General features: G+C 46.4%; 1 protein-coding gene and 1 long non-coding RNA gene across 2 annotated transcripts; one reads left to right on the top strand and one right to left on the bottom strand.

Moving 5' to 3' along the window:
- Positions 1-19,272: 19,272 nt before the first annotated feature.
- On the bottom strand, positions 19,273-21,756 carry LOC308641957 (microtubule-associated protein 10-like; the record flags this gene model as incomplete). Its single annotated transcript, XM_081280541.1, has 1 exon — positions 19,273-21,756. The coding sequence occupies one exon, from the start codon at positions 21,754-21,756 to the stop codon at positions 19,273-19,275; it is 2,484 nt and encodes an 827-aa protein (XP_081136667.1).
- A 614-nt stretch (positions 21,757-22,370) lies between these two features.
- On the top strand, positions 22,371-25,391 carry LOC308642809. Its single transcript, XR_014020650.1, has 3 exons — positions 22,371-22,519; positions 23,818-24,110; positions 25,368-25,391. It is a non-coding gene; the product is annotated as an uncharacterized lncRNA (long non-coding RNA).
- The last annotated feature ends 1 nt before the right edge of the window (position 25,392 follows it).

Raw genomic sequence — 25,392 nt, 5'->3', positions numbered from 1 at the left:
ATCTATCTATCTATCTATCTATCTATCTATCTATCTATCTTTATGTGGTGCTGAGGATCAAACCAGTGCCTCACAAGTGCTAGGCAAGTGCTCTACCACTGAGCCACAAACCCCAGCCTGAAAGAACATCTTAAAATGAATGTTTTGAAGTATTTCCACTGATGTATTATTTTTTGTTAAAAATGTATGTGCCATTCTTGTTGAATGCAGAATTTTTTTAACATGTTTGAGGATCTTCTATTTAAAAAGTTTTAAGGTTTTAAAAAATATCCTGGGGTGTGTGTGTGGGTGTGTGCAGGCTTGGGATGAGCGTGCACACAGATAGAAACATGGTCGTGTGTGTGTGTGTGTGTGTGCACGTGTGTGTATGTGCACACATGTGTGGAGGCTTGAGGTGAGCAGGCACACAGGTGAAAAATGGTCGTGTGTGTGTGTGCAGGCTTGGGATGAGTGTGCACACAGGTGGAAACATGGTCATGTATGTGTGTGTGTGTGTGTGTGTGTGTGTGTGTGTGCAGGCTTGGGATGAGCGGGCACATAAATGGAAACACGGTTGTGCGGAGCCCTATCTCACCATGCAGGGCCTCTGGAGTTTGTCACTCAGGTGGTTGGGATGTGGTCATCTGTGAGTGCCACTATGCCAGGTGCTCTGCATCCACCGGCTCCTCTCATCCTGTCTCCTCCCTCAGCAGACAAAGTGGCACTTATCTTGCAGGTAGAGAAGGAGGCTGCATGTGGCAGAGTAGCCCAGGACCACACTCAGCCTGTCCCTCCTCACCACCTCTCCCCCACCACCACATCTATCCCTGGGGCCATCCCCCTGTAGCTCCTGGGCCACTATCTGGGTGTTCTTAGGACTTTCCAGAAACAATGTGAAACGTTCCACACGAAAGCCTCATTATATATGGTCTCCACTGGCTGAGGGACTCAAAGGCCAAGTCCTCCTGGGAGCCCTCCAGAACGCCTCAGTGAAGGCAAAAGGCAGAGTATCCATCTTTGTGCTGGGAGAACGCTAAAGGTTTCCAAGAGGGACATGCAGCCCGAAAGCACTTATGAAAATACACAAGACGAAATAAACGCAGAGCGGACACAATATCGGAGCCGTCCCCTGGTACAAAGCAGATGAAGAGTGGTCTTAGGCCACACCCTCAGGAGCCCAGCACATGCTGCTTATGGTTGCTATTCTGTGAGATTCATTCTTACAGTATGTGTCAGGACCTCCGCGTTTTTTTTCTAGATTTAATGCTTTTCCTACATTTGTTTTCTTTCTTTCTTTCTTTCTTTCTTTCTTTCTTTTTTTTTTTTTTTTTTGGTGCTGGGGATTGAACTCAGGGTCTTGTGCATGCAAGGCAAGCACTCTACCAACTGAGCTGTATCCCCAGCCCCCTACATTTGTTTTCATTAAAAGTCATTAGTAAGAAGAAAACAGAACTGTGAGAAGTACTACCTATAGCTGCAATATTTGAAGAATCTAAACCTACAAAAATAGCTTACTAAACAACAGAAGCAGAGAGAAGGGTCAAGCAAGCATCTGAGGGTCCAAACGTCATGCTTTTCTCATTTTGTTCTACAAAATTAAAATTAAAAATGATTTGTGAATCTTGGATGTGAAAATCTAAATATCTAGAAAACTAACTTTCGTTATTATATAGGCTTATTTCAAGATCTGGCAGAAAGCCAGTTTTGTCAAACTGCACTCTGTTCTAACAAGTATGAGGATAGAAAACCAATTCTAAGTCATTTTTTCCTAAATTGAGATCTCAAGATGGGTTTTGCCAAATTTGCCTGCAGACTCGCTTCCCTTTGTGCCAGGTGCACTTTGTCAGTCCTGCTGGACTTGAAACTAACTCTGAGAGGTGAGACTCCCATGAGCAATGAGGGCTGTGGCCATTTGGGGGGGCGAGCAGGCTGAGGGGCCCAGGGTGTTACTGTCACGAGCAGGTGCACTGCAGCTGCAGGGCCATCTCCCAGAGAGCCCACAGGAGACAGCTGTTGTGATGAGCCTTGAGAACCCCAGCTCTCAACTCTGAAGTCCTTGCTAGTCCAACATCGGGAACCAGCACAGCACTCCGGTTCAGCTGCTGTCCTACTGCAGTTACACAACTCACCTGTGGAGGATCCATCCACGGAGCAAAAGCAAGGCAGCTGGTTGGCAGGAGAGGACAGAGAAATGACTAATAACACGATAAAATGCTCCATATCACTAGGAATCAAGGATGCGCAAAGGAAGTGTGAGATACTTTCACCTGTTGTACTGGAGATGTTTCAGAACATGATTTTTGATGCTGTTAAGTTTTTGTGAGTTGGACATCTTTTCTGCTGGGGCAAGGAGTGGACATTTATTATGATCCTTTAAGAAAGCAATTGGCAATCTTACGAAACCTCTGAACACATTTGCTCCTGACATCCATTGACCTCATCATATATGTTGGGGCATTTGTCCTGAGAAAACAACCCAAAATGCAGCCCGAGATGTGTTGACAAAGCCCACGTGCTGCCTCTCCAGTGACAGCAAAGACTGGGAAGAGCATAACCTTCACACCCCAACTCCCCTCTGAAGAAAACTAGCCAGATCCTCACTTCCTCTCACTCTGTGTTCTCTCAGAACTTGGGCACTGCAAAAGGCCAACCTGTGCTGGCTGATACACTGACCTGACAAAATTACTTGGTCATTTCTTTTCTGTGCCTCTGTAGGTCCTTCCAGCAGTGAGCAATCCGAAGGCAGGATCTTGCACCCCATGAGCTCTAGCACAGAGTCAGGAGACTTCCTATCTCCTCTCCCCCTCACTGTGGCCCAACTGCAGCAGCAGGGCCTCTCAGCAGGAGTGCTGTGTCTGCTGTCTTGGGGTGGCAGAGGGTTGCACTTCAGGACTTGATGCTGCACAGGGATGGGCCCTGGCTGAGCCTCCAAAGGTGACCAGGTGCCATTCCTCCCGTCCTTGGAGTGCAATAATGTATCACAGCTCCACTCCTGCCCACCCAGCTGGGCTGTGGCCACTTGGTCAACACTGATGTCAGTGTTTGCATCCACAATGTCTCTCAAAGGCTCATGTGTTGAATGCTGGTTCCATGCAGTGCCTGGTCCCTGTGTGGTGCCTGGACCCCGTGTGGTGCCTGGTCCTGTGTAGTGCCTGCTCCTATGTAGTGCCTGGACCCCGTGCAGTGCCTGGACCCTGTGCAGTGCCTGGTCCCATGCAGCAAGGCTCAGAGGTGGGACTTTGGGAAGTGACTGATGGGTTCTGACCCCAACAGTGGATGATCACTCTGGTGGATGAATGGACCCCAGAGGAGATGGAAACCACAGGCAGTGGGATGTGGTTAGAGGAAGGAGGTCCCTGGTGGTGTGCCCCCTGGGGACTCTATCTTGTCCTGGCCCCTTCCTTGCTCTCTGCTCCCAGCTGCCTGAGCTGACAAGCTTTCTTCCACCATGTCCTTCCATCCTGACGTTCTGCCTCACCTCAGGCCCAGGGCAGTGGGACAGACCAACTAAAACCTCCAAAACGTGAGCTGCAAATCGCCCTCCTCTAAGTTGCTTTTCTCAGGTATTTGCCACGCGATGAAAGGCTGATGGACACAGTGTCTGCAGCTCACAGAGGCAGACAACAGCACCCAGCGTCAGGCTTGCTTGCGTCTGCCTCCTCATCACTCTGCACCCTGAACCTTGAAGGCAGGAGCTGCCTTTTCATCTCTGCAGCTCCAGGACACACAGCAGCGTGGCCCCTATTGGCAGCTGGAACATTATCAAGTAGAGTAGAGCAGAGCAGGGGCAGCAGATGAGGCCACCAAACACTCAGACATGAGATGGAGAGAAGGAAAAGAGAGGGGAGAAACCATCGCCAAAAATGCCCTCCTGAGGCCGATGAGAGAAGAAGCTTCAGAGCACCTGCAACCCTGAAGCTTCACAGCACCATCACAGGGCCCCAGAAGGGTCCTCTGCAGAGAAGCAGATGAAAGGGCAGAGGAGGAGTGCTCGTGCAGGTGAGATAGCAAGAGAAGGAGAGACCACGCAGCCTCCCTGATACACAGCTGAAGTTCACAAAAAGCAAACAAAACCCCCAAAACCTCCACTCTAATAAAGCAAAAGAAACATGAACCACATTTTTAAAAATTTAGTTATTTTAGGCAACACTCTAGATAATGTGCAAAAAGTACTGGAGTTTCATCAGGAATGTGACAGCCTGAGATCAGGACACAGTCAATGAGCGACTGTCCCTGATGAGCTGCAGCTGGATCTTACACTCTTAGAGCAGCTCCACGCTTGAGATCACTGACCCAAGAATAAAATGTGGCTTCCCCATTTGGGTCCCAAACCAGACAAAGCCCCACCCTCCTCCTGGAGGAGGATGTCATCACAGACAGGCTTGTTGAGAGCTGCCTCTTGTCCTTGCTCGCCTTGTTTGTCCCCACCATCCAGTTCCTCCAGAGCCAACGTGAGCAGAACACGTGCAGAGGGCACAAGGGTGGCAGGAGAGATCAGAAGCCCCCGGGAACTGAGCTCCTGGCTGCAGAGAGCTGGAATCTGCTCCTCCCAGTGAGTATCCCCAGCCCCCAGGCAGAGCCCGGGCATCTCTAGGTCAGCTGCACTGCAGCCTGTGGGCCCAGCCCAGCCCACCACCTGCTTTGCAAATGAAGTCGTGCTGGTACCCAGCTGTGTTCATCCATCTTCAGACAGTCTAGGCTGCCTCTTCACTGCGGTGGTGGAGTTGACTAGTCAAGGAACAGAGTCAGGGGCTTGAAAGGGGAATGTTCTTACTACCTGGCCCCGGCAGCAAAAGTGCCCTTGGAGAGCACTCAGAGACCTGGTGCTGATGAGGGCACAGCTGACTTCTCTCCTGTCAGAGAAGAGCGCTGGTCTTGCGCTCTGCTGGTCCACATGCACGTGGGGCTGGGACATCTGTGAGAACCATGGAGGGAGGCCCTGCCTCACACAGAAGAGCACAGGACTGGAAAAGGTAGACCCATTTGAAGTTCGTACCTGCCTCCACTCTTCCCTCCCAGGTTTAGACTGGGAACTAAACTGATTCATCAGCTTTGGTCTTATGGAATGATATTTTATATTCTTTTTTTAAAAATATTTTTTTAGTTGTATAACAAAAATAACTTTATTTTATTTATTTTTAGGTGGTGCTGAGGATTGAACCTAGCACCTCGCATGTGGAAGGTGAGCGCTTTACTGCTGAGCCACAACCCAGCCCCATAGTTTTTACATTCTTATTTGTTTCATTTACTAGTGTTTTTGTTTGTTTTCCTATTGGGTTAAAATAAATTGCTTTTATTTATAAACTAGAAATTTTCTGCTCTGCATACCTAACCTAATTTGTAGTTTGTAGTTGCCAAATACCTGCACCTAGGGAGTCGACCAGCTGAGCAAAACCTAACCTTCTATTTCACAAGCTAAGAGTAAAAGAAAGAGATTAGAATTCCAGCAAAGCTTCCAAGCAGCACAGCGAGTCCTCAGTGGCTAACTGCTGCTTTACAGGATGCCGACGCACCTGCTCCTGCAGCTCTCGGAACAGGCGTATGGGATTCGGGTTCTTTCATATTAGCAGCATCTAGGAGCAGGAGGCAATGGACCTGAGCTGTTACTTTTTACTGTTGAAGATGAAATTCAAGGAAATTTACTGCCTTCTCAAAAGGTATGTATTTAAAACCCACAGTACAGAAAAGACATTGGAGCAAGGTCATTTTTGCATTGAGCTTCTCAAAATGGATTTTCAAACTATTAGGCAAGCTAGAAGGTCATGCTGCCCTTTGTTCCAGATGGTTCACTGCGACCTGGCCAGGATTTCCCAACATTATGACAATGTTCCTCTGACACAGAAGAAAGGTTGCAACATTGGGACACAAGGAAGCCTCCCAAACGCTGGGACCTTCCAGGTTCTAGAGGGCACCGAGGTCACAAAGCAGATACATGCCACCCAAGGGAAGTCACATCTCACACTCTACCTCACCCTCCAAAGCTAAATAAAGAGAAGGACTGTCTTCTAACCTGACATATTTTCCTGTGGTCTCGCCCATGTCCCCTACAGGCAAAGAAATTTGGATTTCCTCTTCGTGTAACAGGCGGGCCGTGAAATAAAGCTAAGAAAGAGACAACTTCGAAGAAACCACAGGACACAGGAAGCAGTTTTAGAAAATGGGGGCGGGAGGGCTCTTCATCGAGCTTCCATACTGGAAAGAAAGATCGAGAGCCCTCATTTGCTTTATTTATATGGGGGAACTTCAAAGGTTTCCATGGAATATTCTTTGCCAAATAAGGTAGGGGGTGGACTATTAGTTCCCAATGGGTTAGGCCCAACTCTGGAGCTTTGAGACCTGTCCCACTAGTACAGCGAGGGCAGAGATCTCACGCCTCGGGCAGTCTACACATGGGAATGCCGGATCGATCCCCAGGGGAGACCTAAGTCCCCCGTGGCTCAGTACCAAGTAAAAGCCACCCAAGTAGCTTCACCGCTGAAGTAGCTTCACAGGTGGCATCCCACACTGTGATTAATTTACAACATTTTCTAAAAGGTGTGCATGCCTTCTGGACTCCCCATGAGGGAGGTGTCTGGAGCTGCCCTCAGAGATGTGAGCAGACCTCGTGGCCAGGGTTGCTGCGGTCCCTCCCCTTGCAATAAGGCTTCCCTACACTGTCTCTCCTTACCTGAGGCTGACTTGCTTTTTATTTGACAGCTCCCCTGGTGCTTGGAGGAATTCACCCTGTTGGGTTTAGGAAATGGAGTCCTTGTTGGCGTGGAGTCTTTGGGTGTAAAAACAAAACTACTTGTCCACATCACAACCACCTACTTAACTGTCCATCCCCCAATGGATGGCGAACTTGGTGACCATGGCAGCTCTCATAGGATCAGGATGGGTCCCCACTCTGTGCAGGTTGCAGAAAGGAGTGATTACTAGACATGGCTGGTGGGGACAAGCTCCCACGTCTGGAGATGGCTGCATTGGCTTAAACTTGCTATGTACCCACACCGCCAAGGACTAACATAGATTTTTTTAAAAAATGACCTGGTTATATGACCATCTCTGTCCCTACACTCTTTTTATAGTGGTGCTGGGTATCAAACCCATGCCAGGCAAGCGTCCACCACAGAGCTGCATCCCCAGCCACCATATATCTTCTCTGATGGTCCCTTCAGTAAGAAGAATCTCATATTCAGAATAGGATATTTGTATTGTCAGTATCTGGGTTTTGTTTTCATTCTGAAGGACTCTTTACTAAGCATGACATGTTTGCAAAATAAAGGTCTTTTAAGGTCCCGGGTTCAATTGCTTACACCATGAAAATAAATAGATAAATTAATTAATCAAAAGTCCTACAGCCATAGGACCTTAGCACTAGAAAAACATTAGGAAAAAATTTTTTGAGGAATCTTCCTAGACAACATGCCAGGAAAATTTGACTGCAGGAAAGCCTCTCCCCATCAGGCAGTATATTGTTATCAGAAGCTGGAAATGGTGAGCATCTTAAACAATAAGCGTGCTTACCTGGAAGTCCCTCTTTCAGCAACCCCAGTTCTTGAACCCGGTGTAGGAAGGCAGTCTACAGCAACTCCAGCTCTTGAAGCGGGTGTAGGAAGTCGTCCATGGATGAAAGGCAGTGAGCCTCTGCGGTGATGGCTTGGGAAACCTGTACTTGGACCAGCCTGAGGTGAAGACTGGTGGACAGGAAAGGATACAGACACGACAGGACATGAAATCAGTCCTTTTACTGACCCAAGGGACAGGTGGAGAGATAAGTCTATCATGGACTTCCCGTCACGGACTGCCCATCACACTGAGAAAACAATCTGAATACCTTCAAAACTACGAATGTGTTTAAAGAGCTGAAAGGTCTGGCTACGACATACTGACCTAGAGAAAGCTTGGATGGTTTGGAAACAGCTCAAGTGGTTCTTTCCTCCTGTTCACATCCCTTTGCAAGGTGAGTCCGTCCGTCCTGCACCCAGCTGGGGCTCTTTCCCCAGCCACAGGTCTCAGCTGGTCCAGGACCCACTGGGTCAAATAGCAGGTAGACAGGAGGCCTCCTGGGGGTCCGGAGGCTCCGCACGTTCTGCTCCTTCTCTGGGAACTTGCCTCTCCTGGGAACCGTGTAGGCTTCCCTGCCTAGTGCCAGTGCACGTAGAGAGCCCCCGAGGCAGAGGCACCCAGCCACCTGCAGAGAGCCCACCAGCACCCCAGCCGCCCAGCTGGTGCCTGGCATCTCAAGCCCCTTTTCTAGGTAGTTTCTTACAGGAACAAAAACTGATAGTTTGCCCATAAAAACAAGTTCCATCCATTAGTTATCAAAGAAATTCAAACAGAAGCTATGAGACAGGGCCATTTCCACCTACCAGGTGGGCGCATAGGCAAGGGTTCTCCTCCACCTCCACCAGCACCGGATTCCATGCAGAGCTGAAGCTCAGGTTTCAGAAGGCTGTTGGGTGAGCGGCACCATGGTTCAACCTACAAGCCCCCCGCCCCCCTTCTTGGCCTGTATTCATAAGAGTGATAGAAATGTCAGGATTATTAGCCACGTTTTAATACATGCTCACATTAGGGGATCGATCTGAATGTCCTTCATGTAGTGATGAGCTCTTAAAAAAAAACATCGGGGTACATATGGAATACAGTCAGTCGTTGAAAGTGATGATATTTACATATTTTAACATGTAAAGACTTCCACATTCTTCTTATTGTTAAATGAACATACAGAGAGTGGTTTCCATTTACACAGCAGAATCATTTAATTTTAAGCAAAAGTATTGTCGCCTTTTTTTTTTTTTTTTTTTTTTGGTACCAAGGATTGAACCCAGGGGTGCTCAGCCACTGAGCCACATCATCAGCCCTTTTGATTTTTTATTTTGGGACAGGGTCTCACTAAGTTGCGTAGGGCCTGGTTAAATGGTGAGGCTAGACTTGAACTTGCTATCCTCCTGCCACAGTCACATTTAAATTCTGAAAAGTGTATTATATCTTTTAAATAGTTTTAAATTCCTTAATTAGGTACAGGATTAAATTAAATTGGCCTATTTGGATGCAGTTACAGCTGTTGACAAAAACAAAGAAATGTTTTCTTCAGAATAAATAAATGCATTCTAATTTTAAATCAGTACAAACTTGTTTTTCAGAAGGTCAGAGGGAAACAGCAGGAATGGTCTGGAAACAATAATAATTAATAAACAAGTTTTGGTCTTTTGAACAGAATTGCTTGGCCCTGAAGCATTTAGGAAGCTTCATTCCGGCAGGGATTTCTGTTCCCACCCATTCCAATCAAGGGAGCTACTGCTGTCCTGCTGCAGCAAAATAACCGGGGGGGTGACGAGGAACTTGTGTAGATTGATACAGCGGGAGTAGGAGCCGTTTATTCTAGAACAGGAGGGGTATATATACATTCCACAAAGCTTATCTAATTAACATAAACTAGATACAGCAGTCAACCAATAAGGAATCTCCACACTTAATGGCTCGCTGGTGTTACTTCATAAACCACTCCCTCTGGCAAAATGCCAGGCGCCATCCTGACTTGTTTACAGACTCTAACATTGAGTCTTCCTGCTCTTTCAGGGGGCTTCAACACAACTGCCCAAATGGTGGAAATCAAGTGCTTACTGTATTAAAAAATTCCATTGAGAGACCCCCAATCCAAAATAGTCTTTATATTTAAAAAGTGAATTTCTTGTTAATGTAATTGACCAGTCTAGGAACTAACCCTTTTTGGATGTGTGGCCCAGACCCAACTGTGGCCGGGGGCCAAGGGTCCTTGTTCTCCAAGTTCTGGTCCTGCTCCAGGCAGATAGATGCTCAGATCCCTTCGGCAGGAGGCTTTCCCCAGGGCAGCCGCGTGGCAGCTACTCAAATGAGAGCAAGTGCCCATTGAGTGCCGTTGGCTGGGAGAGGAGGAGGTGCTGTTTCAAATGAGAAGTGGGAGGATTAGGAGCACCAGAGTTGCAGAGCTGGAGAAGTAGGGCCTGAGAGTCTTCCTGAGAGGAAAATCGGAATGAACTGTTTTTCCAAAGACAATAGATTTTGGGTAGCAAGATTCGTAGATGCTTACCACAGCCCTCTATAGAAGATTGTCTAGACCAGGAAGTGAAGCTTAAAACACATCCCTAGCCATAAAAGTTACCACACAGCAGTGAGGAATAAACCAGATACCTGAAGAACAACTGGAGACGCAGAATGCTAGTGGTCGGGGGGTTGTCAGAGTGCAGATGCACCTCAGGCAGGAAGCACGTGCCATCCCTTCACTGGATGGTTCTGGCCAGAGCAGAGCACTGGAAACCTTCCCGCTCAAGCAGAGCTTTTGGAATTCTTGAGTTTTAACCACATCATTCTAGGATTAGTCTTCAGGCCTCAGACCAAAGATCTGAGACATTGAAATAATTTTCCTAGGATTGTAATAGTCATTTGATTAGTGTTTGAAATGTTTTTCCATTGGGTTTTCATACCGATCTTTCTTTTTTCTTTTCTTCTTCTTGAGCATGTATAATGGAAAACATCGTGGTAATTATTCCCAAGTGCTGTGGCTTTAATCTCCCTTGTGTAATTGAAACTTCCTCTGTAGCTAAGTGGTTTTTGTGGATCCTCAACAGGCTAAGGACATTGGAATGTTGAGCATTCCCTGGGGTGGGGGATAGATACATGTGTGTACCTACGTAAAATCTTCATTGCCATTTCTTGTGAACCTTCTAAGGAAGCACTAGTGCTTGTTTCTCCCTCACTTGAATATTTAAGCCTCTGTGCATTGAACAAATGTTTATAGAATGTAAGCAATCGCATGCCGATATATGCCAACATCAGGAACTGTGTTATGACTGGTTAGACAGTGGGGGCAAGACCATCCTTGCCATCAGAGACTTACAGACTAGTGAAAAAGACAAAAAATAAATAAGGGAGGATTTTTTTTAAACAAGCATAAAAACTATTGATGTGCATAATTATATGTGGTAGGAGACTTTAGGAGTTGACCAGGTGCAATGACAGGGGTGGGGGAAGGTGGGACGAAGAAACCTCATTTGATGAGACTGTTCTAAGGCCTCTCTGAAGAGATGACAAGAAGGAACATGGAAAAGCAGAGTAGCCAGTGCGCCCCATAGGGGGTGTTGCAGGGACAGCATGAGCAAATGTCCTGAGGTGTGGAAGCAACAGCAGGGAGCATGGCGTGCCTGCAGCACTGGCTGGAGTGAGGTGTGGAATGTCCCTGGAGAGGTCCCACACGCAGGGCCTTGTGGTCCTGTGGAAAGGAATTTGGATTTTTCTTTAAAAGCCACTAATGAAAGAATGTGGCCTGATTTGTATTTTATTTATTTATTTATTTTTAATGAGAGAGAGAGAATTTTTTAATATTTATTTTTTAGTTTTCGGCGGACACAACATCTTTGTTTGTATGTGGCACTGAGGATAGAACCCAGTGCCCTGTGCATGCCAGGCGAGTGCACTACAGCTTGAGCCACATCTCCAGCCCCCTGATTTGTATTTTTAAGTGATTACTTAGCTATGCAGTGAGTGGGCTGAACAAGCTGAGACCAGTAAGGGCCAGGAGGGCAAGGAGACAAGCAGCGTTATTTTGATGTAGAAGGTGGTGTCAACAGGGTGGACAGGATGTGGAGGGGACAGAGAGAGGGTGCTGCTCATCCTCTGCCTGAGCAAGCAGACTAGTGCTGGCGCTGGGCCCGGGAAGATGCGTCAGTCGAGAACTTGACAAGATGGTGCACTCCAATAGGCTGAGGAGGGAACTCAGTGAGGGGGCAGGCAGAGTTAGGAAGACCAGCTGGGGACAGCACAGGACAGCAGGACCAGCATCCTAGGGCCAAGGGGTAAGGGGTGGTCGGTTCCTAGAGCCAAGCACTGTAGTTGTGACCACAGCTATAAAAGACTGTCCCACGAAGATACAATTTCTTCTGTAGGAGTGTAGGCATGACCTACCCAAGGCTGGCAGCAGGAGGGAGCCAGGGACTCATGCCCACTGCCCTCTCCTCCTGCCCTCTAACCTCCTGCCAGTGCCTTCCACCAGCGAAGCAGAAGCTGAAACCCACAGTTGGCTATTGGAGCCATCCACAGAGATTGTCCCCAAGCCAGAGGAGGTGGAGACAGGTGGAGGTGACTAGGGGGTGCAAAGGGAGAGCCCTCGGCTCAGGAAGCTGAGAGAGGGGGGTTGTGCAGGTAGGAGTCAAGAGCCACAGTGGCGCTCTGACTTTAGATGTTCATGATGTACAACTGGTATTTCGGGTAGATGAATCTGCACCTTGAAAGAGGGTTATGCTGGACATTAAACTTGTCCCCAAGTTGTTTTCCAGTTAGTGGGAGATGGGCTGACGGGGTTGTGTGAGCAGTCACAGGACAGCGGTAAAAGCGGGGAGGGCAGGGTCTGGACACAGAGGAAAAGCCAGGGAGCCTGGAGAAGATGGTTCTGGAGAAAACCAGAAGAGCGCAAAGCTGAGAAAGCACGAGGAGTGGGTGGCACCTGGAGTGGTCGGAGGGTCGGGCGAGGACCGCCTGCACGTAACTGCCATCAGGGAGCTGGAACACAGCCCCAACGACACCTTTGCTTTTCAAACTTGGATGGAAAAAATGTTGAATATTATACATTTAATGACAGCTGTAAAGTACTCTAAAACATTAAGACTAGGAAACAATGGTCTGTGTGGCAGGTTTAATCAATAAAATCAGATCCACAAACAATCTGAGCAACAAGTTCTACCACAAAGACCCACGAGGTGGTGTGGCCCCGGGGAGGTGACTATCATGAGGGCTCCACCCTTAGAATCAGAGCGGGTGGCCTTATAGAGGGGCCTGTGAGGGGTTTGCCTCTCTTGCCTGGTTCCCTTCTGCCATGAGGACACATGTTCTTCCTCTTTGGAGGACGTGCGTGACACAAAGGTGCTAACTTGGAAGTGGATCATCACCAGAGGTTGAGCCTGCAGGCACCTGGGGCAGCCTCCAGGTATTTGAGAAACAAACTTCCCTTCCTTATACATTACCCAGTTTGTGGCTTTTTGTTACAGTAGCACAAATGAATTAAGACAACACACTTTGTGGAAAGTACTGTGGTAGGCTCCTTGCAGGTGACTGGGGAAAGAACACACATTTTTAGAGGTGCCCAGGAGAAGCAGGGTTCATTGATTTATGTTAGGTCAGTGATGCCCACTCTTTTCCCATAGGGATAAACATAAGGAGACACAGAAAACTCTTCAGGAAAAAAAAAAACTCTTTTACTCGTCCTACAAACTACAAAAGTCATTCTTGGTTGTGTAAATACAAGAAGAATCATATTCATCAACCTTAAGAATCTGAAAATCCTGGCATGGTGCACACACCTGTAATTCCAGCAGCTTGGGAGGCTGAGGCAGGAGGATCACAAGTTCAAGGCCAGCCTCAGCCACTTAGTGAGGCCAAGAAAAGAAGGAGGAGAAGGAGAGGAAGAGGAAAAGGAAGAGGAAGAGGAAAGAGGAGGAGGTAGAAGAGAAGGAGAAGGAGAAGAAGAAGAGGAGGAGAATCTGAAATCTTTCTGTGACTGGATAGAGAACAACAAAAGAAAGGTAAATTGTACAGGTGTAAGTAGACTTCAGAGAGAAGCAAGATCAGGCCCACAGCCCCTTCTTGTTAGATGTTCAAAATCATGAGACACGCTAATGTCTTCAGATACTCAGAGCTCTCTGGTAGGCATGGACCTTAAAGACCCCAAAAAACACTTGGAAAGCAGAACATGCAGTAGGACCCTCGCTCCACATGTAGAGCTTCTGCATGTCTCCAGGCCCTCCACCTTGAGAAGGCGAGCTTCTGAGTAAACCCCACATCACTCCTGTGCCTTGTGCATGACAAATCGGCTGCAACTCTTCCTAGCAGTCTCTCAGCAGTCCTGTGTGGACAGGGGTCCAGATGGGGCTCACTTGGATCTCACAGGTTTCACTATGTGTCAGCCAGGGATCTGGAGAAGTGAGGAGAGCTGGTTTATTTTGACAGGGACCAGGGATATGCTCATCCCACCTATAATCCTACCTCACTTAATCCTGTTAATCTGTTGAGTTCTACTGTTTCTCCACTTCACAGACACGGAAAACTGAGATTGCAGGAGGCGTTTGGAGGGAGCCAGCATCAACAGTTCTGTGTAACCCTAGTCCAAACAGGATGCCTTTCAGGGAACAGGATGAATTCCCACATCTCTACATAGGTTAACTTTCAGTTAGTGTTTTCCATGTAAATGGTGCAGAATGTCTGCCAAACACACAATCTGGGTCTGCTATATCCCCATTTGTTATAGTTTGGATGTGAGGTGTCCCCAAAAAACTGACATGTGAGACAATGCCAGAAGGTTCAGAAGAGAAGTGATTGGGTTGTCTTAACCCAATCAGTGAACTATTCACCTGATAGGGTTAACTGGGTGGTAAATGAGGTGGTAGGGTACGGCTGGAGGAGGGGGCATTGTGGGGATGGCTTTGGGTATATATTTGTATCTGGATAATGGAGTTCTCTCTCTGTTTGCTGGTCACCATGATGTGAGCTGCTTCCCTCTGCCACATTCTTCCACCATGATGTTCAGCCTCACCTCGAGCTCCAAGGAATGGTGCTGGACTTCTATGGACAAAGAACTTTGAAACCATGAGCCCTCAAATAAACTTTTCCACCTCTACAATTGTGCTGGAAAAAAGCTGACTAGAACACCATTTGACACATGAAATGGTGTTTTCCAATGGCAAGAACCTTAAAGTGAGGGGAAAGACTAAGAACCTCCCTTTTCCTGGATGTACTTTATTTATGAAATGAGAAAGCTGAAATATGTGATGTGCACTTTCTAGCTTGCATTTTTGTTTCTAGTAACCATCCAACTACCCAGCAATTTAAGCTCATTTTTAATCCTACACTTAGGTTCATTGTAGTATATATTCTCTGCAGGAAGATGGATGTTCCCCCTGCCCCCCAGCACTTTGGATTGAACCCAGGGGCACTCTATCCCTGAGCCACATCCCTAGTCTTTTTATTTATTATTATTATTTTTAAAAATTTGAGTCAGGGTCTAAGTTGCCCAGGTTGGCCCTGAACTTGCAATGCCCCTGCCTCAGTCTCTGGTGTCTCTGGGACTACAGATACACACCACTGTACCTGGCTTGGAGGCTTCTTTATGATGCAGGAAAACATACAATTGGTTCAGTAAAAACAACTGATTAGTTTAGAAGATAAAAGTAAAAGACACAAAAATAAAAGGGAGGGCCACTCTGGGTGTTTATCCACAAGAACTGAAACCAGGATTTGGTGGAGATACTAAAGCTTCTTTCTCACGGCAGCACAATAGCACAATAGCCAGGTAAACAGCCTACACGTCCCTGCCATATGAGTGGACAGAGAGAATGTGACACCATACAATGGAATACTACGCACCTTTTAGAAAGAAGGCACTCTGCAACACACAACAGAGGTGCATTTGGGGTCACAGAAGGACACTGCAGGTGCCACAACGTGAGGTATATAAATGGTGGAATGGGTATGATTGGAGTGGGGCAGGTTCTCAGGGTTGATGAAGGGAAATGGAAATTGCTGGCCAAGAGGCATAAAGTTCAGTCAAAAAGAGGAACGAGCTCTGGAGACCCCTGTGCAATGCCAAGCAAACAGCCAACAGCAATGTTTTCTACACAGAAATCAGCCAAGATGACGGATTTCATGATAAAGGTTCTTACCTCAGGAAATTAGCATAAAATTGGAATTTTATATGTTTATAGACTATTGCTGTCCACCCTGCTTCTAGAAATTACATAAGTGTTGAAGGAACATGCATCTTCTGGGAGTTATGCCAAGAACCTCTTGGTTTCTCTGTGAACGTGAGAAAGGTAATGATATGGAAATAGCCTCAGTTTCCTCATCTACATGGCTACTCAGCTCGCAGCACTTTTGTAAGGACTATGTGAGGTCATGAAAGGCCTTGTGTGCTGGAAAGTGCTCTTCCAGGTAAGGGGACATTAGTGCCAAAGTAATGACAACATAAAATGAGGTCCAGTGACCTTTTTAGCACCCTTGTTTTCAATAAGGAGCAAGGCCATAATTTGAGTAAGAACCTCTTACACTAGTTCTTAGAGGTGGACAGTAGAACACACGAGGTGGTCAGGAAGGGTGGAAGAGAACACCAAGAAATCAGACATGCAGACGAGCAGCACTGGAATGAGAGGAGGGTTCACCTGGAAACGCGAGTCGGCCCTCCTGAGCTGAAGGCACCACTGGGAACAGGGCTGCTTCGTAACAAGCAGCACATGTGCACACTCAGGACGGTCTCAGGTTGGACGAACAGACTAACAGATGCTGTTCCAAAGACCTGCAGACCATCTTACAGATTCTGAATACGCAAGCAATAATTTCCAGAATCACAGGTTCTGAGAGGCAGTTGATGGGTGTGAGACAATAATTGAACAGCTTCCCTCAATAAAAGAAAGTGCAAAGCCCTTTGAGGATTTCAGTAGACAGCTGAAGGAGAAATCTCTGGGTAGAAAGGAAGGGCTTCTAAGAGTCCTTCTATCTTTTTTCTCGGTATTTGGATATGTAGACTGGGAGTTTGTGGCTCCTCCTTTAGGATTTCAGCTCCAGTTATGAGCTATGAACAAATCCATTTCCCACTGCTCTTAGAGCTGAACAAGATCCTTCAAAAAGAACTAAATTAAAACCAAGAGGAAGAAAAAAAGGAAATGAAAGTCACATACAATATTCCAGCTGATCATGACCAGCTCCTAATTTGTGGGCCTGCTCCAGCCCATGCTTTCTTTCCAACATGAACCTTTAGCTGTCTTCTTACTATTACTCAGGAGCTGGAAACTTGTCTAACCTGCGCTGTCCTGTTCTGGGACAAGCACATTCTCTCTCCTAAAGTTTTCACGGAGTCCTGCTGCCAAGTGTTTTATTACTCAGTATCTGATCGGAAAGCCAAGTTCCATAGCCCCCACCTCATTCGGCAAGCTTCTCACTGCTTTATTTTGATGGATTAGGACAGCTCTTCCCTGGTCCCACCCACATCCCAGAAGCACTTAAAGGAAAGAAAATGTTTTTGTGTACTATCAGGGAAAGACATGAAATACATACAAACGAAGAGCCTATGGGAGGCCCTTACCTAGGTGTGCAGGACAACTGTGCTTCCCTACACGAGTACACTGCCTTCTCCTATTTTAGAAAACTCGGTCTTCACGTATGCCCTGGCTTGGGGCTCCTTTTCTTCCTGAGTCCCCATTAGATTGACACCTGCACAATGCCATGCCCGACTTAGCTTAATAACTGGAAAGCCTCCTTCTGCTGCCAACTTGGTGGCTCTGCTGTGTGACCTTCTCCAAACTTCTTCCTGCTGGTTCTTTTGTTTCCATGAGCTCCACCCTCATGTCTATGCTGAAGTGTGGATTTCTAACCCAATTTTTCATCAACTTAGTCCCATCTGCTTTGATCTTCCAAAAGTTCCTCAAATTGTCTAGTTCATTACTGGCATTTTATGTGAATTTTGGGTTGCTATTTTTACACTTTCTTTTTAGTGGAATTTTGGAAGGAAAGGACCATAACCTTTCCTTAGTACACATTTTGAAACAAAAGCTCTTATCCAAATTTTCTAACCTTTCCTAAATGATTTTCTTTTTAAGTGTAATAAACCTAGGAACTCTTTGGAAGACAGGAAAATGCATGAAGGGTCAGCACTCCAACCTCCTGATAACCATCCTGAAGTCAGTTTCTGCTTGGTATGACAAGACTCCTAGAGAAAGTGAGGAAGAATACCTTGGTCTTGATCAAGTCAGTTTTCTTTGTATTTACATTAAAAATTAGAAGATTCTGCAAATCTCGGCTCACATATTGTCATTCCGCACAACTCCCCATGTATTTTAACCTAATTAGAACAAACAAGGATCTGAAACTCACCTATAAGACTGGATGACTAGGGATAAAGAGTCTAGAAATCTCAACAAGCCACCAATAATTCTACCTGATGATTAGCCATGGCTATCACTACAGATGAAGGAAGACTCAAAATAACTACAAGCCCAATTCCTGCCTTTGAAAGTTTACTCTGGTGCTGGGAACCTTGAGCATGCAAAGTAAAAAGGATTACTCAATTATCACTCTTAGCAGAAACTATTATTCCAATCAAGGTAAGAGTCTCCATCTCCCATGAATTTCATGCTCATGTCCATCATTCTTCTATTTGTGCTGATCCCCCACATAGAACATCCTCTTCTCTTCTTACCTTCTATCTAAGTGTCATCTACTATTACCATCATTCAGGAGATAATACCATATAATTAATTATTTGTAAATTAAGGAAAATTAGGAACTTCACATGTCCAAAACCAAAAAATTAAAGTATAACTCAGAAGAAAATATATGCAAATAGCTGAACACAGAATAAAGCCAAAGTATAAAATCAATGGATTATAAATTATCACTAGACTTGAAAACAAGCTTTCACACATTAAAAATAATCACTGAACCTGAAGTGACAAGCAATAAACTGAACTCCTATTCAAGAAACCACACAGGAAGACACTTTTTCTTTTTTTTTTTAACTCCCCTCTCCAGATGCTTCAGAGAACATCTGAAGGCTGTTTACATGCAGCAAAACAAAAATATTAGGTTTCACAAGTGTCTTTTCAGGGTTTCTGCTTGTTATTACTATTTAAGGCTAACCTCGCATTAGATATTTTACATGCCAGGCAATCATTTATTTTGTTTAACAAATGTTTTTATTGCATCCCAATTACATGCCAGGGACTGTGCTGGGTGCTAAAAACAGACAGGGTCCTTCTCATCAGAGCACTTTAGCCTAGTGGAAGACAAACATTAATCAAGTAGTCACACAGATTGTGGGTAAACAAAGGTATAGAACACTGTATATGCAAGCACACCCACACACAAATATATGTACATGTGCTATAAACTCCTGCAAGAGCAGGAATCATATCTTGTTTGTTAAATAACTTATTCCCATAAAAATCTGCAGCTATTCTTATTAACTAACTTTTTTTTTCAATGAAGTCAGCTTTGAATGTTCCATATTTTAGGATACTTCAAAAGATCAGAAAGATATACTCTTATTTTTAAATAACTTATAAAGAAATCTTACCTAAGTTATGAGGTGATCTCATGATCAATATTATCAGATTAATGTAAATATTAGTTAAGCATCAAAGGAATGATATTTACTTTTCTTAAAAAGAAATATTCACATAATTTATGCACTAAAATAATGTGAAAGTATTAAAATTTTTAACAATACACATAAAAAAAATTTTTAAAGCACATTTTTACACCGTATATCCTGGAAGTTTGTTTATTACTAACTCACAGATTATATTGCTTTGAAATTCTTAGTGAACCAATGTCATCATCATCTTCAAAATGATCTGAAGTACTGCCATCCAGAACATCGAGTTCTAATTCTGACAAATTAGAGGGCAGGTAAGAACTCACTTGAGATGTCCGTGGTGACTGGCTTTTTTCTGACCATTTGCGATCAGTTTCTGCTTTAAGTTTCATAGAGAAGTCTTGACATCTTTTTTTATCCTTAGTGTTATGCCTACTGTTTTGGTCTATCTGGCTTTCTTTTTCCTTAGTCCAGTGGGATGAAGATAAATTACTGGTGGAGTTACTAGATGCTTTTTCCACACTTTCATCCCAAGTCTTTGAAAGATGACATCTTTTTTGTGAGAGTATTGGTGATCCAGCTGAAAAAGGTGGGCTAAGAATAGAACTCTTCTCACTGCTACTTTTTCCTAGGGGTGGTCTTGGTCCACTAGACTTCCTCGTAGGTGAAATTTCTGCCCGTGGACTATTAGCATGACTCTGTAAGCTCCTGCTGGTCTCCTCAGTGCTGTAGAAGTCTTCTGAATAGCAAGGGCTGGTGAAGTCATCTGAATACTTCAGCTCTGAGATGCTTTCATGGGAACTATTTTCATTCATTTCAGCAGGAATGTTATTATCTGTGTTTCTGACCTGCCAATTATCTATTTCTTTATCTACAATTCTGCCAGCCATAGCATGTTGTTGGAAAGCACATGGACTTTGTACTCTGGTTTCCAGTTTTCCTCCCAAAATACTTGTATGAGTCAATCTTTCTGGAATAATAAAATCTGCAGGACTCGAGATTCTTCCCAATGTGCTGGTTCTGTTTTCCCCACAATCAACTGTCTTTTTTCCAGTTACACATTTTAGTTTAGTTTCTTTAGTTGTGCTGGTTTCATCAAAGACTTCACTAATTTGCCTTGAGGTATCACTATTTTCAGAAGATGCATCTGAATCTAAATACTTGTCTCTAGGTAGCTGATGTGGCTTCTGATTTTGTTCTGCAAAGCTTAATACTTTAGAGGATGGAATTCTGAATTTTGTACTTGTACCCAACATTTGTGCTTGCATTTTTCTATACTCTTCTCTTTTTTCATGTATTACCAACATGTCAGGATTTGTTTGCTTTAAACGTAGTCTGAGTGTATTTGTTAAGCCATAAAGTAGCTTCCCCCTTGTAACTCTTTTTTGGTGGTTGCCATTGTTCTCAAAATATTTACCTTTCTTAAGGTTTTCAACTTGGTTCTTTTTACACTGAAGGCTCGCTGACTTTTCGTGGCCCCCCACTGAAAGCTTATCCTTCTTATATTCAGATTGACATGTGGATTTGGTGCAAGATTCTGGTACCTTCTTATCCTCGGTTCTATACAACCAGGCTAAGTGCGGATGTACATGAGTTGGGCTTGCCACAGGTTGGTTGTATAACAAGGACAACTCAATTAACAAAGCATTTAGCAGAGGAAGCTGCCTTATTGTATTAATTGTATTTTGTTCAGTTTGAGGGTGATATGTAGTTTGATTAATTGCTCCTACATCCTGACTCCCTAGTGGACTCAAAAGCACGGGAAGAGTCTCCTGTGTTGCAGAATCTGTACCTTCAGGAGGACTCAGATGTGTTGGAGGGTTTACAAGTACTTTTTGAGGCAAGGCATCACCTAGCTCCTCGGGTACGTCCCTTTGGGGCTCAATGGTGATTTTGACGCCTGCAGGAACTGCCCTTTCTTGGGTCAAGTGAGTGTAATACAGTGGAGGAGGGCAAAAGGTGTTGGTTTCCAGGTCCAACTCGGCGTCTTCCTCGGTGGAGGCGCTGGCACTGCTGCCCGAAGCCTCCACAGAGCCAGGCCTACCCATCTCCGCGGAGACCGTGCGGGATGGGCGGGCCGCGGGGTCCGGGGCGCCGAGGTCTGGGTCCAGGTCGGCGAGATCCTGGGGGTCTGGGTCCGGGGCGCCGAGGTGGGGGTCTTGGGGGGCGGGATCCTGCGGTCCGGGGTCCGGGGCGCCGAGGTCGGGGTCCAGGTCGGCAGGGGCGGGATTCTGAGGTCCGGGGGCCGGAGTGGGGTCCCGGGCGCAGCCGTCCAGCTCCGTCAGGCGGCAGAAGAGCGCCAGGTCCCCGACGCGCTCGCCCTCCGGGTCCAGCAGGGCAAACGTGCCGCGGCTGCCGGGCCCGCGAGCGGCGGGCAGCGGGACGTCGCAGGCGCCCAGCATCCGCGGCGCGGGCGGGCCAGGAGAGGCGGGCAGCTGCAGCAGCGCGGCGCGCAGTCGCGGGCGGCGCAGGGCGGCGGGGCGCAGGCGGAACACGCAGGCCTTGCCGCGCCCGAAGCCCAGCGCGACGCCGGGTGCCGGAGCGGGCGTGGTGGGTGCGCGCACCAGCAGCGGCGGGAAGTCCAGCAGGCGGAAGGCCACGGCGGGATCGGGAGGTGGCACGGCCTCCAGGCGCACCCAGTCCACCAGCAGCTCCAGCGAGAAAAGCAGCTGGGCCGCCATCGCCGTTGCCCGCTGTGCCACCGCCCCCCGCCGGAAGCCGCGGGCGCGCGCTCTCGCGAGAAGCAGGAAGGCCGGCGGGAAGGCCGGCAGGAAGTCTCGCGAGACCGAGCCGCCAGTCGCGCGGGCCTGGGCAGGAGGGCGGAGCCGGCTAATATCGTCAGGTCCCCTGAAACGCGGGATCGGGCCCGACGCCAGGGTGTGCGGGCGCCCGTCCAGCGCAGCACGCACGCTGCAGCGGCAACCCCGTGGCCGTGGAACGCCGGAGTCTGGCCTGCCGAGGTGTGACCCGCGTCTCCAGCGGCGGAGACCGGCGCTGTGGGGCCGACCGCGGTGGAGGCGGGACGCCCGCCTGCCCGGGGCCGAGGACGGGTCGCGCAGCCACCTGGGGGAATGACTCCCTGTTCCAGAGCACGGCGGCCCCCAGCCGGGACTTCACACTAGTAAGGAAGTCACCCGGGACCGCAGTTTATGAAGTATTCAGTCCATGGCGAATACAGTCACTGTCCATCATGAACCCGGCCTGGCCTGGTCATCTGGCCCCGCGGCTACGCGCTCCTGCGGTGGGCGTGGGGCGGCGAGTTCAGCCTGCAGGAGTGCCCAGGGCAGCCTGGGGAGGCTGTTCTCCTGACACTGGTGCTTCCATCCCCACGTAGAAGGATGTGATAACTCCAAGAGGGAATTCAAAAATGAAAACAGTCTGCAAATTTAAAACCAGAACCTGAAACAGCCAAGTCAAAGCCCTCACCACAGTTTAAAACCCCTGGTAGGTGCTGGTTTTGTGACAAGCTGGGAACCCCCGCTCCATGAATTCTGGAGAGACAGATGGAGGAGGTTGGGGCTCCTGCAGCAGCTCTGCTAGTCCTTCTCCATGGATTCCCAGGGGCCTGCACTTCAAGTTTCCAAGCCATAATATTCCTGGAGTGAAGATTTCAGTGAGGAGCAGCAGACACCTATGGTTATCATTCAGGACCTCAGATAAAAGCCTATACAGAAAGACAGCCCCTGCCCAAGACTAGATTAGAGGCTTCTGGAATCCAAGCAAATAGCCCCTTCTTTCCTGTCTGCATTGGACCCTCACACACCTTAAACACCGTGAAAACTAGAACCATATATTCTGTGAGGCCTTATATTCTGTTGTTGGTAAAGATGAGGAAACTGTGTCCTCAGTTAACATGTTTGGTGTTTGAACAGGGATCTTTTTCATTTCCAGTCTCTTCTTCCTGTTTTTCAGTTTATGGCAAGGAGGAAGTAATAGTTTTCCTGTATGCTGTCATTAAACTACTTTAATGTCCCATAACTCTGGCAGAGTTAGAACCAGAATCATTGCTATTTTCAATATAGGTAAGAAATAGCTGTTGAATTCTGTAACAGAACCCCGGGCTCAGCAGTACAGTTTCAATTTTATTTTGAACCTGCTAGAAATTTATATTAGAAATTCATTCCCTAAAGAAGGTCAAGGAAAGGCTACAGAGTGGGCAAGAAGGCAGGATGGAGATGGGGACGAAGAATAGACAAAAGGCTCCACTACTGACTAGAGGGAAAGAGTGTCTTCAACTCCATTCTGATAAATCAGCCTGCCAGAAAGGAAGGGGAAAGTGAAATCATGCAGCATCTTAAGGGGTTGGTGAGCATGGGTTCATTGATAAGCCCAATGAGACGAGTGGTTGTGAGAGCAAAGGCTGTCCTTGGCAAGAGGTGCAGATGGTGGGTTAAAATACCAGCTTAGATACTGTTCATAATTGTAACCCCAGCACAAGTTCAGTGACTCCAGGGGTGTCCTTCCAGATGGTCTCATAGATTCTCAATCTGTAATAGGTATGCGAAAGTGCAGATTGTTGGACCCCCTTCCAGAAATGTCTGTTTACTCCGTCTAAGGTCACTCTTACCAAGGGAGCCCTGTTCCGTAGTTTGAGCATGACCACACTACTTCCTGATGTATTGTTAATGACTAACTTACTATTTGACAACTCTCTAGCAAACAGAATGGTATTGCAATCATGCCAACAAATATCAGAAAGATTTATACATTTATGTAAGTAACAGCTCCTTTCACACCTTCAGGGTGAAGTGGAAGAAATGAAGTGGTGGTTATTAGCTACAAAGAACCACCGTCAACATGCCCCACACGGAAAGATGCCAGTGGAGCAGCAGAAGTAACAACCTGCCACCAAGGACTCCAAAGGTTGCAGAAAGCCCCTGGGAGAAGATTTACCAAAGTGGCCCTCAAGGGTCTGAGCTTGCCTGCCAAGCTAGCTGCCTTAGACTTTTTCTGCTGCAGGGGAGACCAGCCGTGGGTGTCTTGGAGGAGGTACCTCCTTCCTTAAGTTATGGGGAGGCTGAAAGATACCATTCAAGTAAGAAATCTTCTCTTCCAGGGGAAATAAATACTGGTTGGTATTCTGATTAGATTGTGAAGACTAATAATAAATAGTTCCTCCTCTTAATGGAATTAGGTATAAGTTGGATTTATTTTAAATTACTATTCATATTATCTATCCTCCAAAGAGAGAACTGTTTTGATTTTTTTCATAATTAGCAAGATATCTATCTTTTGAAACATGGGAAATAAACCAAAAATGTGATAAGTTTATCAAGCAGATTGGATCTTCAGGAGAGTCAGACCACAGGCTGGGGTTTGGAGTCCACTCTAAACAGCTGCCAGTTTTGCAGTTCTGTTTTAAGTACTTGCCACCAAATTAGGTTCTTTACATGTTCTCTTCATGTACTCTTCATGGCACCCCATGAGGTCTCTGGTGTAATCATAATGAAGCTAACGAAACCAACAACAGTGTTGTTAAAGGTTAAGTGTGCCAGCGTCCTGAAAGTTATTTAAGAAAACATGCTTGCATCTAGGAGATGCAAACTGAGGTAGGAGGAAGGAAGAGGCTAAATAATATGTACAAATTTACATGGCAAGTAAATGCTAACGGTGCAATAGAATTCAGTTCTTTGTGTCTTAAAAACACAGGTTGTGTCTATCCCACTAGATGACCATCCATCCTTTGTCTTGCTTTCTCATAGTCATAGAAAGTGTTAACACTATAAGGAACTGACAATATCTGATTCAAAAATGTGTTTTGTGGACAAAGGAACAAATAATAAAGAAGCAAAGAGGCCAACACAGGACTTTTATAATAAGAGTAACCCTGCTTAAGCAGCAAGTCAAGGGCGTGGCAAAGAGGGCTGCTCCAAATGTAGCTTTAATAAGACTTAATCCCAAATGTGATGTGTGTACCCTCTTCCGGCTCTTAACAAGCCACATAAACAAAAGGACCTGCTTGAGACAGTGGGACAATTTGACTAGATTGGTAATAGATGAAATGAAAGTGTTGTTAAAGGTTAAGTGTGCCAGCGTCCTGAAGGTTATTTAAGAAAACATGCTTGCACCTAGGAGATGCAAACTGAGGTAGGAGGAAGGAAGGGGCCAGGCCTGGAGCTGGTTTTACAATGTCTTGGGAGAGAAGAGAAAACATAGGGAGGGCAGACATGGCCAGGGCTTGATAATTCCTGGATCTCTGTGAGGGCAGATGGGGACTTGTGGTATTCTTTTCTGTACTTGTGTGTATGTGTCCTAATCTTTTCATAAAATGTTATTGCCTTTCCTTTCACAGGTGTTAGATCAGCCATGAAAGACGA

The sequence above is a fragment of the Spermophilus citellus genome (assembly GCF_964194105.1).
Source record: "Spermophilus citellus genome assembly, chromosome: 2".
NCBI classification, from domain to species: domain Eukaryota; kingdom Metazoa; phylum Chordata; class Mammalia; order Rodentia; family Sciuridae; genus Spermophilus; species Spermophilus citellus.
The sequence above is the reverse complement of the archived record's forward strand: the minus strand, read 5'-3'. Positions and strand labels throughout refer to the sequence as shown.